Here is an 18,097-nt window from a genome sequence, read left to right as displayed (position 1 = left end):
TTAGACTTATCTGCAAGTTAATGTCAGACAGGCAACCTTACAATGGTACTGCAAAGCAGGTAAATGTAGAGCTGGGTGTCATGAACATAACTGTGGAAGATATTGGCAAACAGAAAATGACCTGACAACGGTCAAAAATCTGCAGGTCTTCCACTGCATTTCCACCCTGCTCTTGTCTTTTTGAAGTTAATTTGCTAATTATATGCCCATTCTGCAAGTCTATTAATGTTTTCCTGTATTTTGTCACCGTACCTCTCTGCATTAACTGCACTCCCCAATTTGGTGTTGTCTGCAAATTTTGAAATTGCCCTTCTGATTCCCGAGTCCAAATCCTTCATGTAAATAGTGAACATCTGTGGTCCCAGGACCGATACTTGTTGAAAACCGCTTCTCATCTTTTGCCAGTCTGAGTAAATACCTTTATCCCTTACTCACTGTTTTCTGTTTTGAAGCCATTCTGCTACTTGTCCCCTGATTCTACATGTTCTGACCTTAGTCATGAGTCAACTATGTGGCACCTTATCAAAGGCCCCATTTGGGATCATTTTGCAATGGCGCTGGTATTTTTCAGCTGCCAGAGTAGCCATGGTATTTATATGGTTACTCCAGTTCAGTTTCTGGTCAATGGTAGCCCCTAGGATGTTGATAGTGGGGGATTCAGCGATGGTAATGCCACGTCTGACCTTATGATTGAAGGAAGGTCATTGATGAAGCAGCTGAAGGTAGTTGGACCTAGGACACTACCCTGAGGAACTCCTGCAGTGATGTCCTGGAGCTCAGATGATTGACCTCCAACAACCACAACACAGATTGATGAGGCTGCTGCCTAAACTGGAGAATTTTAATTATGAGGACAGATTGGATAGGCTAGGATTGTTATCTTTGGAACAAAGGAGGCTGAGGGGAAACCTAATTGAAGTGTATAAAATTATGAGGGGTCTAGATAGAGTGGATAGGAAGGCCTTATTCTCCTTGGTTGAGGGGTCCTTAACCAGGGGGCACAGATTTAGGGTAAGAGATAGGTTTAGAGGGGATATGAGGGGAATTTTCTTTTCACCCAGATGGTGGTAGGGCTTTGGAGCTCACTGCCTAAAAGGGTGGTAGAGGGCAGAAACTCTCATAGCATTTAGAAAGTACTTGGATAAGCAATTGAAGCACCATAACCTAGAAGGCTACAGACAAAAGTGGGAAAGTTGGAAAGTGCAATTAGGCTGGATTGCTCCTTGTTAGCCAGCATGGACACGATGGGCAAAATGGCCTCCTTCCATGCTATAAATTTTCAAGATTTGTATGAACCTTCTCTGCTCCAAGGGGATCAATCCCAGCCTCTCTAGTCTCTTCACACAACCCAGCTACTATTGTGGTAAATCTCTTCAGCACTGTGGGTGTACCTACCCCACATGGACTGCAGTGTCTCAAGAAGGTGGCTCACCAGCACCTTTTCAAGGGCAATTAGGGATGGGCAATAAATGCTGGCACAGCCAGCGTTGCCCACATCCCATGAATGAATAAAAATAAAATCCTGTCCAAGGCCTTGGCACTCTTCCTAAAGTGTAGTGCCCAGAATTGAACACAATACTCCATCTGTGGCCTAACCAGAGGTAATCACAAACAAGCTGGCTGGAAAGAGGATGTATTGGCTGTGCCATCATGATGGAGATGTTGTTTCAGCATGCAGCAGACCATGGCGAACATGGGAACATAGGAACAGGAGTCGGCAATGACGGTAAATATGTCATACGATGTATTTTCCTCAGCATCATGACAACATAATATGACCGCCCATACCAGAACAGCTGTATTATGCACCTGCCCCAACTTCCGTTGGAATTTTGTATGGATGGAAAATAGATTTCTTACTGCAACAACAAAGAAATTCAAGGCAATGATTTATTTTACAAGCGAAGTTCTTAGCTAAGTTTTTCAAATATGTATGAAAGGCATAGTTACTAGACTGTGAATATGTCTTTTTGAATGTGCTGTGTAGTGCTTCTGATCAAAACACAATGAGTTCTCCCCATCTGCAGCAACATGATAAGTAAGTTAAATAGAAACATACAAATCTGCTGCAGATGGGGAGAACTCATTGTGTTTTGATCAGAAGCTCTGCAATCTTGTTTGTGGGAAGGAACTGTACAATATAACAGCACTACACAGCACATTCAAAGAGACATATATTCACAGTCTAGTAACTATGCCTTTCATTTTCTAACCGTTAAGATCTATTTTAATACATATATACCGTCATTGCCACTCCAGCAACATTAGGTACAAAGAACACCTATGGGTCTCTGCCATTCAGTGCTGCTAAGGATTTGAGGGGCGATTTTTCCCAGATACCTCAGGCTTTAAAGAGCCTCTGAGGTGGCCAAGACAAGGTCTTAAGCTCTAACACTACTTTAGCCTGTAGAACGCCTAAGGTACCAACTTGGTAAAGGAGTCTAAGCTTACACAAGGGATGGCCGTCCAAAGAATCATTAAGCATCTGATTGCCATGTAAATTGCCTGCTGGTGCTCATTAAGGAGGCTGCACAGCATTTTGATGGCTAGCTCTTGAACTAAAACCCTCTCCTAACAGCAACCGGCTGATTGGGAGTGAACTTGTCGTTACAGAGTGTTTTGAGCACTAGTTAAAGGTATGTCACATTTTACTCTTAACTTATTGTTGGAGGTTTAAAGGGGACTTTTGAAACACATTGGGAGCCTTTCTGGGCCACTTCGAATCATAGAATAGTTATAGCACAGAAGAAGGCCATTTGGCCCAATGTGTCTGTGCCAGCTCTCTGCAGGAGCAACTACCAAGTCGCACTCTCCCACCTTTTTCCCGTAGCCCTGCAAATATTTTTTTTTCAGATAATTATCCAATTTCCTTTTGAAAGTCACAATTGACTCTTCATTATACTCTCAGGTAGTGCACTTCAGATCCTAACCATTCGCTGCATAAAAACATTTTTCCTCATGTTGCTTCTTTTGCCAATCAGCTTAAATCGGTGTGCTCCGATTCTCGATCCTTCTGCCAACGGGAACAGTTTCTCCCTACCTACTCTGTCCAGAGCCCTCATCATTTTGAACATCTCTATCAAATCTTCTCTTAATCATCTCTTCTCCAAGGAGAACAGCCCCAGCTTTTCCAATCTATCCACGTAACTGAAGAGGGATATGGGTGTCCTCGTACACAAAACAAAAAAAGTTAGTATGCAGGTACAGCAAGTGATTAAGAAGACAAATGCAATGTTGTCGTTTATTGCAAAGGGAACGGAATATATATGGAATATAAGTTTTAATTTTCTAAAATTCCCTAGATTAAGGAAGGTTCCATCAGATTGGAAAATAGCAAATGTAACTCCTTTGTTCAAAAAGGAAGGGAGACAGAAAGCAGGAAACTACAGGCTAGTTAGCTTAACATCTGTCTTCGAGATGTTATGAAGGTGCTTCTATTTTTTTTGAGGATTCGTGTTAAAATTGTTAAAATGGTGGAGATGGATTCATCGGAGAACTGAAGTAATTCCACAGATGTTGGAACTTGTTTTTTAAAAGAGGTCACCGGAAGAACACTGAGGTCTTCTTTGAAAACAACCTTTACTGGAAGTCAACCTTAAACTCTATAACAACAGAAACCGTGATGACTTGGGAGTGATGTTTACAGAGAAGTGGCATGTACGATTTATGAGTGTCAGGTTTGGTTTTGCTTCTGAGATGTTGTTTTGTTTTCATTGGGGTGTAGACTCTGTTTGAAAGCAGTTGGAGATCAACTTGCCAAGAGAGAAACACCCAGTTTGCCTCCTTCCTCTTGTATCTGAGAAATGCCATGGTTCTCCTGAAGAGCTCCGAGAAAGCTTGCCAGATTAATTCTTGAAGCTGCCTGAAAAAAACTGCAACATAAAAGATCCCAGTGACCCATCTACGTGTACTCAGATGCCAGGCTGTATGCCATTTTGGGTCACAACATATCTCATCCATTTTCTTCAAGAATTGACAAGTATTTGGCCAAAGTATTTTTTGCTGCTTTTTTTTGTAAAAGAGCTCAGCAGATAAAATCTCTATTTTTCAGTTACCGTGTGTGTGTGTGTGTGTGTGTATCTGTGTGTGGGGCTCAAGTAAAAAGGGAGCTTTCATATTTCAATCTGTGTGTTAATACTTTGTTTGGTTACTGGATACGTCTTGTTTTATAATAAACTGATAATTTTGTTGTTTATTAAAGAACTTGGCTGGTGTATTTTATTCGGGGATAAAGAGTAGAGTATATGATTGACCGTATCAGTAACTGGGTAAACATTTGAATATATGTTGTGACCTGTGGAGAAGTGGAACTAGAAAAGACAGTGCATTCCTCCTGCCTCGGTCGTAACAGGGAAAATGTTAGAAGCTATTATTAGACGTTATAGCAGGGCACTTAGAGAAATTCAAGGTAATCAGGCAGAGTCAACGTGGTTTTGTGAAAGGGAAATCATGTTTAACCAAATTATTGGAGTTCTTTGAAGAAGTAACATGTGCTGTGGATAAAGGGGAACCGGTGGATGTACTGTACTTAGATTTCCAGAAAGAAATTCTATTACCTATTTGATAATAGAATAGAATGTTTACGGCACAGAAAGAGGCCACTTTGCCCATTATGTCTGCGCTGACTGATAAATGAGCCACCCAGCCTAATCCCACCTTCCAGCATTTGGTCAGTAGCCCTGCAGGTTACAGCACTTGAGGTGCATATTCAGACAGCTTTTAAATGAGTTGAGGGTTTCTGCCTCTACTACCCTTTCAGGCAGTGAGTTCCAGACCCCCACCAGCCTCTGGGTGAAAATATATTTCCTCATCTCCCCTCTAATCTTTCTGCCAATCACAATTTCCTAGACTTCTGTATTCACTAATCTGATAGTTGGAGGTTCACTCTGAGAATTGTCTAAGCCTCCTTCTGCCTCATCCTCACTATCCTTTTCCTTATCAACAGTCCCGATTACCTGACATACCTATACTGGCTTATCCTCCTCCCTGTGATATTATTGCTTTAACATATTGACGTGACGCAACCGATTCTTCTTCTGGCGAGCAGGGGTGCCAATCAAGTAATCTACCTTACCCACTCTTTTGATCACTCCATATGGGCCTCTGAACTGTGCTTCATATTGGCTTGGGATGCTTTAAGGAGTTCCTGAGCCACACAAAACTGCTTTACATCCTTTGTAAGACCTGGCCAATAATAATGTTGGCTTATATGTAATTTGGTCTTCCGAATCCCCCTATGACCTGCAAAAGGAATGCGACCATAATAATCCCTGGCGATATTTAAGTGGTACCGCTATCTGTTCAACAACTGTCCAGTCTTCATCCGCAGGTCTATGAGGTGGTCTTCATTTCCTCCTCAAAACCCGGTTTGCCATATAATAGCCTTCTGGAACTCCTTTCGCCTCAGCTTCTATCAGAGCCATCGGTGATATTTGGTGTAACTCTGGATCAGCTTGCTGTGCTGCAATTATAGGAGATCTGTTAAACATCTCATTTGGATTATCTAAATCCCCAAATAAGGTTTCAGATACTTGGCTCTCTGTTTGTGGTGCCACTTTTACCTCCAGCAATGGATCCTGTTTAGGTGACTACTCACACAGGAAATATTTTTATTTATTTAGCGATACAGCACTGAAACAGGCCCCACCTTCCCATACTAGGGGCAATTTATAATGGCCAATTTACCTATCAACCAGCAAGTCTTTGGCTGTGGGAGGAAACCGGAGCACCCGGCGAAAACCCACATGGTCACAGGGAGAACTTGCAAACTCCACACAGGCAGTACCCAGAATTGAACCCGGGTCGCTGGAGCTGTGAGGCTGCGGTGCTAATCACTGTGCCACTGTGCCGCCCTGGAACTTGTTCCTGTAATTGCTCAATTTCCTTAACTTCACTTGGTTCCTTTGTAATAATAGGAGAAACTGATACTTTTGATCCGGCCAAATCACTTCCTAGGAGTAGATCAATTCCCTCTACTGGCAAACTGTGGACAACTCCGACAGTTACCATCCCAGATATTAAGTCATTCATTAGGTCTACTTAATATAAAGGTACAGGTATATACTCCCCACCAATTCCATTAACTAAAGCTTTAGCATTCAAGGCACTCTCTGGTGGAAACATTATATCTTTCCCCAGCAAGAGTGTATGGGTTGCTCCTGTACCCCTGAGTATAATGATAGGTTTTCCTGCCTCGCTTGAAGGAGTTACTTTCAGGATATCTTATTCTTAACCTCTACACTCACTTTAGTTTTTGTATCTGGTTTTACAGCTGCTCTTAAAGCTATATCCTGGTCTGCTATATTCTCAGTCAGAGTCTTTTCCTCAGCATTAGCTTTGCATACCCCAACAAGTCCAATGGGTTTACCTCACAATTTCCAGCATTCTGAATGAAGATGACTTGTTTTGTGGCAATGATAACACTTTGGCTTGCGAACCTCACTTCTACCCTCAGCACCATGCTTTCTAGCCTGATGAGGTGATCCGGGGGCATTCCCAGCTGTTCTTTATTGTCCCCAGCTATTTGCCTTCTTTTCACTCTCCCACTTTCTATCCTTCTCGGGTTTATGGAGGTGATGGACAAAAGGTTTTAGCTTATTCACAGGCTCGAAATCATCAGCAATTTCCACTGCTTGCCTATCTTTCAAAACTTTCAGGTTATCTACATGAGTTCTCACTACTGAAACAATGGAGTTTTTAAACTCTTCCAAGAGAATCAACTCTCGAAGGTTCTCATATGTGGTTTCCATCTTTAATGCCCATATCCAATCGTCAAAATGTATTTGCTTCACTCTCTCAAATTCTATATACGTCTGCCCAGCCAATCTCCATACGTTCCAAAACTTCTGACGGTAAGCTTCAGCGACTAACTCATACACAGCGAGAATAGCCTTTTTTGCCATCTCATAATCTGCAGAAGCCTCTTCAGGAAGCATGGCATAAACCTCATGAGCTCTGCCTACCAAACTGCTTTGCATAAGCAGTGTCCATCTTTCCTTTGGCCATTTCATCTATTTGGCTATTTTTACAAAAGATATGAAAAATGACCCTATGTCCCTTTCCTCAAACTTAGGAAGAGCTTGTGTAAGTTTAAACAGTTTTTCACTGGGTTATAAGCTGAATTCAGATTCTTCCTGACCCAAATATTCCCTGGAGTCAAGACTACCCCTTTGTCTTAGTTCCATCTCTCTTAATTTAGATTCCCTTTCTTCTCTTTCACTTACTGTCTGAAATGCTCTCTCTTTTTCCCTTTCTTCTTTTTCTAATTCAAGTTTTCATATTGCTATTTCTTTTTCCTGCTCAGGTTTTTTTCATTTATCACTGAATCTTAGCCAATTCCACTATATTACTCTCTGACTTACTACCTTCTTGTTCCCCGTCTTCTTCTTTTATTTTTAAATGTTGAACTATTACATCAAAAATCACTGCTTTTTTGGCACCTGATTTCAATTCTAGCCCCACTTTTGCTGCCAATTCTTTTAGTTTATTCTTAGTTAAAGTTATCAAGTCACTGAGGGAAACATTCTCCTTTCCCAGAAACTCTGCTGCAACTGCTAATGCCATTCTGATGATATAGACAGTACCTTATTATACAAGAAACCTGGTTCCTTTTTTTTGTAATTGGCATTAGATTTGGATCCCGACAATCAAGTTTCCAATTAATATGATCCCAGACACGAGTGCAATTAATATGATGCCAGGCGCAAGACCTCAATTTATATGTTATCCCAGAGAAAAGCAATGATTCCAAACGTAAGCCCCCTAATTAACCGAATCCCAGACGAGACGTCCAATTAAATATGTTACGACCGAGGCAGGAGCAACGCACTGTCAATTCAGTCCCATCACTCCACGGGTCGCAGAATATTATTGAAGTTTTCCCACCCAGCCAAATTAAACCTTCTAGTAACCTCCAGAATAAAATAGACCAATACCAGGTATCTTTAGACAACAACAAATTAACTATTTATTGAAACTAAATCTTAAGCTATTAAGGTGAACCTATGTCTAAAGACCTTATAACTTCTTATTTTAACCTAACTCCCCCACACACACACATACATTCAAAACTAATAGTTAACCGGTTTTAAAAGTGGTGTTTTTAAAAATTAGTTGTTTCTTAAGAATGACTAAATAAGGTTGTCTTTGTGGGTTACGTTCCTGATGGGTGAGGTATTCTAATGTGCAAATGATAAAATGCCACTCGAAGTCTCCACACAGATTTGATGAAATAGTCTGTTCTTGATAGGCATTCAAGACACTTCGGCTGCAGCAGACAACGAACAGTTCTTTCAACAATGAGCACAGCCATAGGTCAACAGAGGTGTGGTGACATCCCACAGCAGTCTCTTTCAGCTCATCTGAGGTCGAAGATAGAGCTGCATAAGCTGCTCCAATGCAGATCTGAAAGTTGACAGCTGTGAAGTGCAGATCAAAGGAAAAAAAACTCAAAGGGAGTAGTAATGACCTCCAATGTATTTGGACTCCCTTCCAACACAGTGAAAGCCCACTCTCAGACCAAGTCCTGTCAGATAAAGTCTTTCATGTAGGCATGGAAGCAGGTGTCATATTTAAAGCATTTCTTGCCTGTCAGTTGCTCAGCCTTGTCAAATCCCACTTTCCTCTCACCTTGTTTTCCCTGGTGAGTTCCAGGAAGCCAAGAAACCCATGCACTGTTAAATTCTGATTCCTGGGTTAAGAAGCAGCTAATTGAATGGTCACGAAAGAAATAAACTTCCAGGGCTACGGGGAGCGAGGTGGAGCGGGACTGACTCGATGGGTCGAATAGTCACCTTCTTTGCTGAACTTGATGGGCCGAATGGCCTCCTTCTCTGTCATAAATGATTCTATGACTCTATAATGAGCACTTCACATATTTAAATGACAGACTTGCCTGTCCCATGGAGGTTTCCCACATGCTGAAGAGCACACTCAGGTTTAAGGCAGACGTCTGTACAGCTGTTTTAACCTGCCACCCGCACAGAAACCTACCCACCGTGACAGGCTAAAATTCCCTCTAACCTCGCATAAAAGAGAGTCTGCATTTTGAGGAGGCACAGCAACAGCAGTCGACCTTTTCCGACAAGAAAGATGAGGGGAAGGCAGGAAAGCAACAGGAGGGTGCACGGGCATCTCTCCTCCTCCTGGTCTCTTATTCTGATAAGAGACCTAGAGGAAAGAGAAAAAGGACACAATTGAGGATGGCACATAGAAACTGGACATCAGAGGAGACAGTCTTGAGAATAAAATATCATGTTGCAAAGCTTACTGCATATCTGCTAAAGCGAACAAAGGGTTACAAGTAAAATACACACACCCTGTCAAGTTAAGCTGCCAGCCTCACCTACTGTGATGATAATTGTTCTACCAGGGCCACCGATCTCCAGGGTTTTTTGCTTTGCCTGGCTGAGGGAAATTATATTTGGTACTTTGTCACCCATCTTGTGTCTGCCTTTCAAATTATAAACTATTTTGTCCTCCAGAAAGAGAAAGTCAAAGTTAGTGAATGGCTGTTGAAAAAGTAAATGATGTGTAGGCTAGTACCTTTTGTAGATGTGTTGAGAGCTGGAGAAAAATCTAGATGGAATGAAGATGGGGAGGTGATGAATGTAAAAGGAAATGTATGTAATATAAACCAATGAGGCAATGGTGGGAGAAAGAAATGGTTGTGCAACTGGTAGTGAGATATGAGAGGAAAATGTTATATGTGTGGTATGAAAACAGAAAAAGGAAATGTGTGTGTTTGAAATGATGAAGAGAGAGGCTGCATTATGCCCTTGTGCGTTGAAGGATGAAATGGAGGAAGGGGATTGATGTGAGTAGTGGGGAGGGTGTGTTGTGTTGTAAAGTGCTGCTAAGAGACGTGGAGAGATAAAGAGATCTACTCATCATTGCTGCTTTTGTGAAGTCATTGAACATGTATAGCAGGTGATGCTGATAGCACTGATCCTGTCAACCACCTCTGTTGACTCCCACAGAATTATGGTCCTGGGGATGCTTTTGTGGTTTTTGGAGAAGAGGACCATCTTCCTTGCCCTCACCTTCTCTATTAGCACCTCCAGTGAAGGATTGGAAAATTGGGGGGCTGATCTTCTGTTCATATCAGCACCAGATACAACCTTGCAAATTGAACAGTCAAAAATCAAAGCAGATAGTCACATTGGAAATTGTGCACACCCGATTTGTGGGTTGCCTGAATCCTGACATGATTAGTAGAGCAATCCATCACTCAAATGATTATCCGGCCCAGGGGTTAAAAATGCCTTAGACAGCCACCACGCCCATTGCCGCACTGGTTCCCCAGGTTAAAATCAGGGCTTATGCTTGCTAAGTGTCAAATAATTGATAATTAGTTGCCAAACGATAAAATTCAATATATTTACTCTACCTGTTTGCATTTTGCTCAAAATAATTACGATACTTCTTTCCATTTTGCTCGTACCCAGACAACAGCCCTGACCCCAGTTGGCTTCATGGTTCTTCCTTCACAATAGTCTTTTTTGCTAGATCCATTGCACCTTACTTAGTCTCTGATTCGGAACTTGAGAATTAGGTCTAGCTGAGAGGGAATGTGCCTCATTCACCTTGTTCACACAAAATATAACTTTAATGATTAGAAGCATGAATCGCATTCCCACCTCTCAGCAAATCATATGGGATGCAATTGGGAATCATTCATTACTTTCAGTGGCACCACCTAGATGTAATACAATGATGATTTCTGGTATGTTACATTTCTATCTTACCATGACATTCACACCAAGAAAAATACAAAATAGTCAACTAGACATAAAAAAGGAATTATAAAGAGTTGTATGTTGTCTGAATCATGTTACAACGCACCAAAATACTTCAAAGTTGAGGCTAATGACTGCTCAAGCTTTACTTTTAATTTGCCACTTTGTGTATATTGTCCTAACATGTGCTAAATAATTATTACTGTTGTATTCTTTAGTGCTCCAAAGCCTATTCAAGTGAGTTTCTGGATACTTATGAAGCCCATCATATGGCAGTGGATGCTTTACACTGGAATACCTTCCATCCAGATATCTTTATTTCCTGTAGTTCTGATTGGACAGTGAAGATTTGGGATCACAATTTAAAGTAAGTGAAAGTTGAGAAGGAGAGTATCATTGGGAAAAAGACCTGTCTTAGCTCACTCATTAGGAGGGATCCTCAATCAACTTGCTTTAAGAATAAAACCTATTTCACTCTTGGAAATAGATGTAACTCCATTTATTTATAGGATTTACAATTTATCCCGTTCCTTGTAATAATAAATTTCACTCCTAGGGTCTGCATTTTACCAGCCCCTCGACACCATGGGTCACAGCACGGGAGCCGGTAAAATTATGCGGGGACAGGCCGTCTCGACCCACGACATCAAGAAGGGCCTGCCGCAAATTACCAGCGGCAGAGGGACCTCGATACGGCCCCCTGCCGCACGGCGGCGGCACCTCTATTAGAATATGTTAAACAGTACTTACTTCTGCAGATTATGCAGCCCACCGCCTCTCCTTGGACTTTTCCGGATTGTTTGCTGAATGGGCAACAGTCACATGTCGTCCTGTTCACAATTTGAAAAGCCGGTGGGTCCTCAGAGGCAGAAGTTGTCGCCAGCAAAGGTAAGTTCTGCTATTCATGGGTCTCACTCTGCATTACGGAAGGGAGGAAGGAGAGGAATATTCAGGGGTCTCAGTTTGTATTTTTAAAGGGAGGAGGGAAGGGGGATATTCAGAGGTCTCACTCTGCATCACGGAAGGGAGGAAGGAGAGGGATATTCAGGGGTCTCAGTCTGTACTTTTAAAGGGAGGAGGGAGGGGGATATTCAGAGGTCTCACTCTGCATCACGGAAGGGAGGAGGGAGGGGGGATATTCAGTGGTCTCACTTTGCATTATGGAAGGGAGCAGGGAGGGGGGATATTCAGGGGTCTCACTCTGCATTACCGAAGGGAGCCACTGGGATTCTGCCCTCCAAAATAGTTGGCAGCTCTGTGCCATTGATTGCCTCTGTCATTGAAGGAGCAATGGCACTCGAGTCACCCTGTATGTGGGGAGAGTGCCAGAGACGGTAGGCGTGTGAAGCTTATATGTCATGTGGGCCAATCTTTATGTGGTCATGCGGTGCTACTCTGAGTAGGAGCTACAACGGGCAATGTTATGCCATACCACAAAGCTGATACATGAAAGCGCCTAGAGTACCACTCAACATCGATCTCTGTCCTGTCAGGATCCTTTGAAGAATTGAAAGAACTGAGTTGAATTGCAACTTGAAGATGGGGATGGTTCACCCTATATTCATTGATGCACTCTTTGAGACGATCCATATACACCACAGGCAAAACCAACAGGCAGTTGCAGCACACATAGAGGCCTCTGGTCGTGAGCAGCAGCACCCAAGGAGAGCTCACCACTACAGATTGACTTGCATCAACAGGTCCCGCATGACATACCTGCAGAGCACCAGTGTCAGAGGCGACTGCGGATGTTGAGAGAGGTGGTGACACATCTCTGTGCCCTGCTGAATGATGACCTGCAGCCCAGTGGCTTTGGGGGACATCCTATGCCTGTGGCCCTCAAAGTGACAGCAGCTTTCAATTTTTATGCCTCTGCATCATTTCAGGGGCCCACTGGAGACCTATGTGGGGTCACAGAAGTCAGCAGTGCACCGCTGCATCAGGGAGGTCACCAATGCCCTGTTCCGGAGGGCTGGTGACTATATCCGCTTCACGACAGACCCTGAAAGTCAAGCCGAGAGGGTTTCGGCTCCATCGCGGGAGTCCCACAGGTGCAAAGGGTCATAGATTGCACCCATGTGGCCATCAAGGCTCCCGCCGGGCGACCAGCTGAATACGTAAACTGTAAGAGTTTCCACTCAATCAATGTGCAGCTCATATCTGATCACTGGAAGCGATTCATGCAAATCTGTGCCCGCTTTCCAGGCAGCTACCATGACGCTTTCATCCTGTGCCAGTCGCAGTTGCCATTGCTGTTCACTGAAATGGCTCAGATGGAGGGGTGGCTTCTTGGAGACAAGGGCGCCCCTTGCATACATGGCTCCTGACACCAGTAAGATGTCCCAGAATTGCTGCAGAACAGTTATTCAATGCCAGCCACAGAGCTACAAGAGCCAGGCGATCGGCATGTTGAAAATGTGATTCCACTGCCTGAATAGATTGGGTGGTGCACTGCAGTACAGGCTGGAAAGGGTAGCTCGCATCGTTGCTGTTTGCTATGCTCTGCACAACTACACAGTCAATAGTGGGGAGGCCTTGCAGGATGAGGGAGAGACATGAGCAGGACTCATCCTCGGATGATGAGGCAAGGCACATGGGAGGACAGAGAACATCCAGGCACCGCATGCAGGGCGAGCAGCAAGCTAGGGATGCACGGCAGCGTCTCATTGATCAAAGATTCTCCACGCCATAGGAACCACCGTGGGCTCTGCACGCCACACAGCATCCTCATTCACCTGTTGTGCAGCAGTCCGCATCTGCAACATCTTTGCGTCCACCATTACTGGCAGCAGAATACTGAGCCATTGTCCCCCATATTACTGTATCCATGGAGACGCACATGCGTGATACTAGCGTGGCAATGATGTTATTTCATACATTGGCAATTCTGGAAGGCCAATGATGTAATGGGAGGAGCCACGATCGGTACATGCTGGCACACTTCATTAAAAGCAACGCAATGTTAGTGAAGACGATTTTGTTTCCAGTCGTTCTAGAGTGTTGTGTCACCCATGCAGACCCATCTGTGTCAGAAATGCTTGTTGGCAATGCTTGCAGATTTTCCTATGCGGTGCCACTGCTGTGCTAGCAGCCTACAGCTGGCTGTAGGCAGGCTGCTGCTATGATAGCCCTTTTGCTGTGGATGACTTTGGTGGTCGTACTCTGTGTGCATGAGGCCTAGAGGGCTCCGGCTGGCTGGGAGAGTGATTGTTTATCCCCTTCCTGCATTGGACCCTTTGATGCCAAATAGCCCCACGGCTACTCACCTTCTCTGCCACCTCCAGCCAGACTGCCTTGTTCAGGCGGGAGGGCCTCTTCTTGCCATTGCTAGTAAAAAGGACCTCCCGCTTTGCCCGCACAGCCTGGAGGAGAGTGAGCAGGGAGGCTTCGATAGACTGTGGTGCTACCCTCAAGCACCCCTCTGCCATCCTTGGCTTTTGGTGTGGTCCTTTAAATGCAAAGGTGACTCCACCTTGTAACTGCTCTGACTTCTAGCTGCAAGGTTTGTCTTACACATGTTTGAAGACCTATGCAGGACTAATGAGGACATCTGTGCTATTGTCATGGCTTTTCAATTACACATTGACGCGTGTTCACAAACACTTTGCTTCTGCAGCAGCTGATCATATTTATTTGTGTAATCTTTCTAGTTGGCAATGCAGCTGGAATATGAACATATTTTCCTGTTTTTTAAGCACATTATTTAATTGCAGTTACATGTATTTTCGCAAAACAGTTGGCAGTGAAATGAATACAGATTCCAATATTAGTCTGCAGCTTTTCCGAGTCAGATGATTAGAAGCCCATAGTATGTAAATATTCTTCAATTATGGTTTTATTTCTTTCGTGTATTTGCATTTTATGGTACATTTAAGTCTCACATCCTGGAATGTGCAAAATTAAGATTATTTACCGAGGTGCGGCACACCTACAAGAAGCAATGTTACACTCGAGTGGAAGAAGAGGATCGCAACTTCACAGGACACTGGGACACAGCAGGGTAAGTATGTGGCAGCAAAGCAGAAAGTGCTGGGGTAACTCAGCAGGTCAGGCAGCATCTGTGGAGAGAGAAGCAGAGTTAACTTTCAGGTCTGCGAACTTGGTCAAGTTAACTCTGCTTCTCTATCCACAGATGCTGCCTGACCTGCTGGGTTTCTCCAGCACTTTCTCCTTTGCTGCCAGATTGACAGCAGCCCCACTCTTCAGCAGTGAGCTAAGTATTTCTTTGACAGCTTTCGGGAAGCAGGTGCTGGGGCGCTTAAAATAGGGAAGACAGAGGGTATCAGTGGATGGGTGTTTTTCTGAATGGAGGGATGTGACTAGTGGTGTTCCGCAGGGATCAGTGCTGGGACCTTTGCTGTTTGTAGTATATATAAATGATTTGGAGGAAAATGTAGCTGGTCTGATTAGTAAGTTTGCGGACACCAAATCTACCTTTATGACGGGTCCTACTAAAAAGTCTTTGCGGCAGGATCTCCGCCCAAAAGTGTGTTTGAAATGATCAAGAGAGATGCTGCATTGTGACCTTGTGTGTTGTTGAGTAATGCGATGTGGCTTGTAACGACCCAGTTCACTTCTCAGGGTCAGGTTAATTTGAATTTTGGTGCCATTTGCTGCAGTGTAGTGTGGCAGAAGGTGCAAGCTGAAGCAAAAATTAATTTTTAAAAATCCTTCTCATCTCCTGTGCTCTCAAATGAACTAGAAAAGGTGGCCGTTTAAACTTTAACACCACCAAGTCTATCACTTCCACCCCCCTGTCTCCCCATCACTTTGGCAATCTTGGCTGCCAGGATTGCAACAAAGTTCCTGCTAAGATGTTAATAATAGGAAATCTGTCAGAAGACACCTTCCAGTCGTTTCCTTACAAATTGCATAGACCCACTCAAATGTGACAACATCCTCTTCATCTCCAGTTGACAGGTGATTGGTTCCCTTGCATATTCTCTACTCTGACCTGCCCAGAAGTTGACAAAGTATGTGATAATTTAGAGGAAACTCATGTCTATTGTATAAAAGGGGAAAAGAAACAAGAAAATTCAAATTATTTCTGTATTAAATGTGAAACAGTGACACAAATTTAACTTGGCCATGTCATTCAATAATCTAAAATATAGCAATTTTCATGTTTTTTTTATTTTAAGCCCTCCCCTGAAAATATGTTTGATAAAAGTGCTATTATTTTGCAAATGTAATAAAATATGATACACTTAGACTAAAAAGTAAATGATGTATCCTGCTGTGTACAGTTACTGCAGTGAGAACCAATTTTCTAGAAAGCACAACTGCTTATGTTTTACTTTGCTGTTTCTACAGCTTTTAAACAAAAAGTAATCCCATTTACACAAATTCAACAGAATATATTTATCACATTAAGTCACAAATTCTCTGTCACAAAAAATTTAATTGAAAAATTCAGTGTTCTTACAAAACTTCAGTCCAGTAATTTACAGTGACTGATACTGACTCCGCTGAAAGAGAGTGCTAGGAACAGGGTATTGCTAGAACTGAGCCGGCCCAAGAAACTAATAAGTGCTTTAATCTAAGTTAAAATTACTTTAATCATGGTTGAAGTGTGTTCTCTTTCAGGAACCCATTGTTCACTTTTGATCTTCATTCACCAGTAGGAGATGTTACCTGGTCACCATACTCTTCAACTGTGTTTGCAGCAGTTACAACAAATGGAAAGGTAATGCACTTTTTTGCATTATGTAAGGTCATCCTCAATGTCAAACTCAGTCAATTTTTCAAATTATTGTATTTGCTGCGCTAAAGGTGCTTTATAAGTGTGAGTTGTTATACTAGGCTGATAAATTGAGGGCAAACAGTGCTGGAGAAGAGAGACATTTTGCTCTAATTTCAGTAGCATAGGCAATCATTGCAGCATGATGTATGATGAAAAATCTTGATCAAATTCTGGATATCCCTGAATTGGTGTAACAATCTAAATATCTATCTTCCGGCGCCCTACAGTTCAAGGAGAAGAGGTTTCTGACTAGAGACAAATGTGAGCAGTTTTATAACATTGACTGAAGTCGACTAGAAACTACTAGTTAATACTAGATAATGAGGGGACTTCAATTATTCTAATATAGACTGGGGACAATAGTTCAAAGAGCAGAAAGGGGAAGAATTTCTGAAGTGTATTCAGCAGAACGTTCTTGATCAGTATGCTTTCATCCCAACGAGGAATGTGGCTTTGCTGGATCTGGTTCTGGGGAATGAGTGGGTCAAGCGAAACAAGTGTCAGTAGAAGAACATTTAGGGAGCAATGATCATAGTGTCATAAGGTTTATATTATGGAAAAGGACAAGGCGCAATCTCGAGTAAAAACACTTAATTGGAACAGGGTTAATTTGAGAACAGATCTGGCCCAGATAAATTGGAATCAAAGATTGGAAGGCAGAACTGTAATCGAACAATGGGTGCCCTTTAAAGAGAGATGGCTCGTGTACAGTCTATTTCCATAGGGACAAAAGGTAGGACAACCACAACTAGAGCTCCCTGGATGATGATTAAGAGTAAGATGAAGCAGAAAAAGAGGGTGTATGGCAGATGTCAGGTTGATAATACAAGTGAGTGCCAGGTAGAATATAGATAGTTCAGAGGGGAAGTCAAACAGAAATAAGAGAGGCAAAGAGGGAGTATGTGAATAGACAGCCAATATAAAAGGAAATCCAAAAGTCTTCTATAGACATATAACTAGTAGACAGTAGTAAGAGGAAGGATGGGGCCAATTAGCAACCAAAAAGAGTTCTATGCATGGAGGCAGAGGGCATGGCTGAGGAACTAAATGAGTACTTGCATCTGTTTTTACCAAAGAAGACAAAACTGCCAAAGTCACAATAAAAGAAAGGGTAGTTGAGAGATTGGATAGACTAAAAAAATGATAAAGAGGAGGTCATAGAGTCATAGTCATAGAATTATACAGCACAGAAACAGGCAGTACGTTCCAGATTCCAACCACCCTCTGGGTGAAAAAAAAATTTCCTCAAATCCCCTCTAAACCTCCTGCACCTTACCTTAAATCTATGCCCCCTGGTTGTTGACCCCTTCGCTAAGGGAAAAATTTTCTTTCTATCTAACCTATCAATGCCCCTCATAATTCTGTATACCTCAATCATATCTCCCCTCAGCCTTCTCTGCTCTAAGGAAAACAACCCTAGCCTTTTCAGTCACTCTTCATAGCTGAAATGCTCCAGCCCAGGCAACATCCTGGTGAATCTCCTCTGTACCCTCTCCAGTACAATCACCTCCTTCCTATAGTGTGGTGACCAGAACTGTACACAGTACTCCAGCTGCGGCCTAACTAGCATTTTATAAAGCTCCATCATAACCTCCCTGCTCTTATATTCTATGCCTCG

The 18,097-nt window shown here is 42.8% G+C and overlaps 1 protein-coding gene across 1 annotated transcript in view; it reads left to right on the top strand.

Moving 5' to 3' along the window:
- The window catches only part of dnai1.2 (dynein, axonemal, intermediate chain 1, paralog 2), a 355,371-nt gene that overhangs the window by 208,923 nt on the left and 128,351 nt on the right, over positions 1-18,097 (top strand). Inside the window, exons 17-18 of the mRNA XM_068031491.1 lie at positions 10,955-11,103; positions 16,323-16,422. Coding sequence (XP_067887592.1) covers positions 10,955-11,103; positions 16,323-16,422 — 249 coding nt within the window. The remainder of the gene's footprint in view (positions 1-10,954; positions 11,104-16,322; positions 16,423-18,097) is intronic.

This window comes from Heterodontus francisci, chromosome 1 (assembly GCF_036365525.1).
Source record: "Heterodontus francisci isolate sHetFra1 chromosome 1, sHetFra1.hap1, whole genome shotgun sequence".
NCBI lineage: Eukaryota > Metazoa > Chordata > Chondrichthyes > Heterodontiformes > Heterodontidae > Heterodontus > Heterodontus francisci.
Note: the sequence above shows the minus strand (reverse complement) of the source record. Positions and strands in the feature narration are given on the sequence as shown.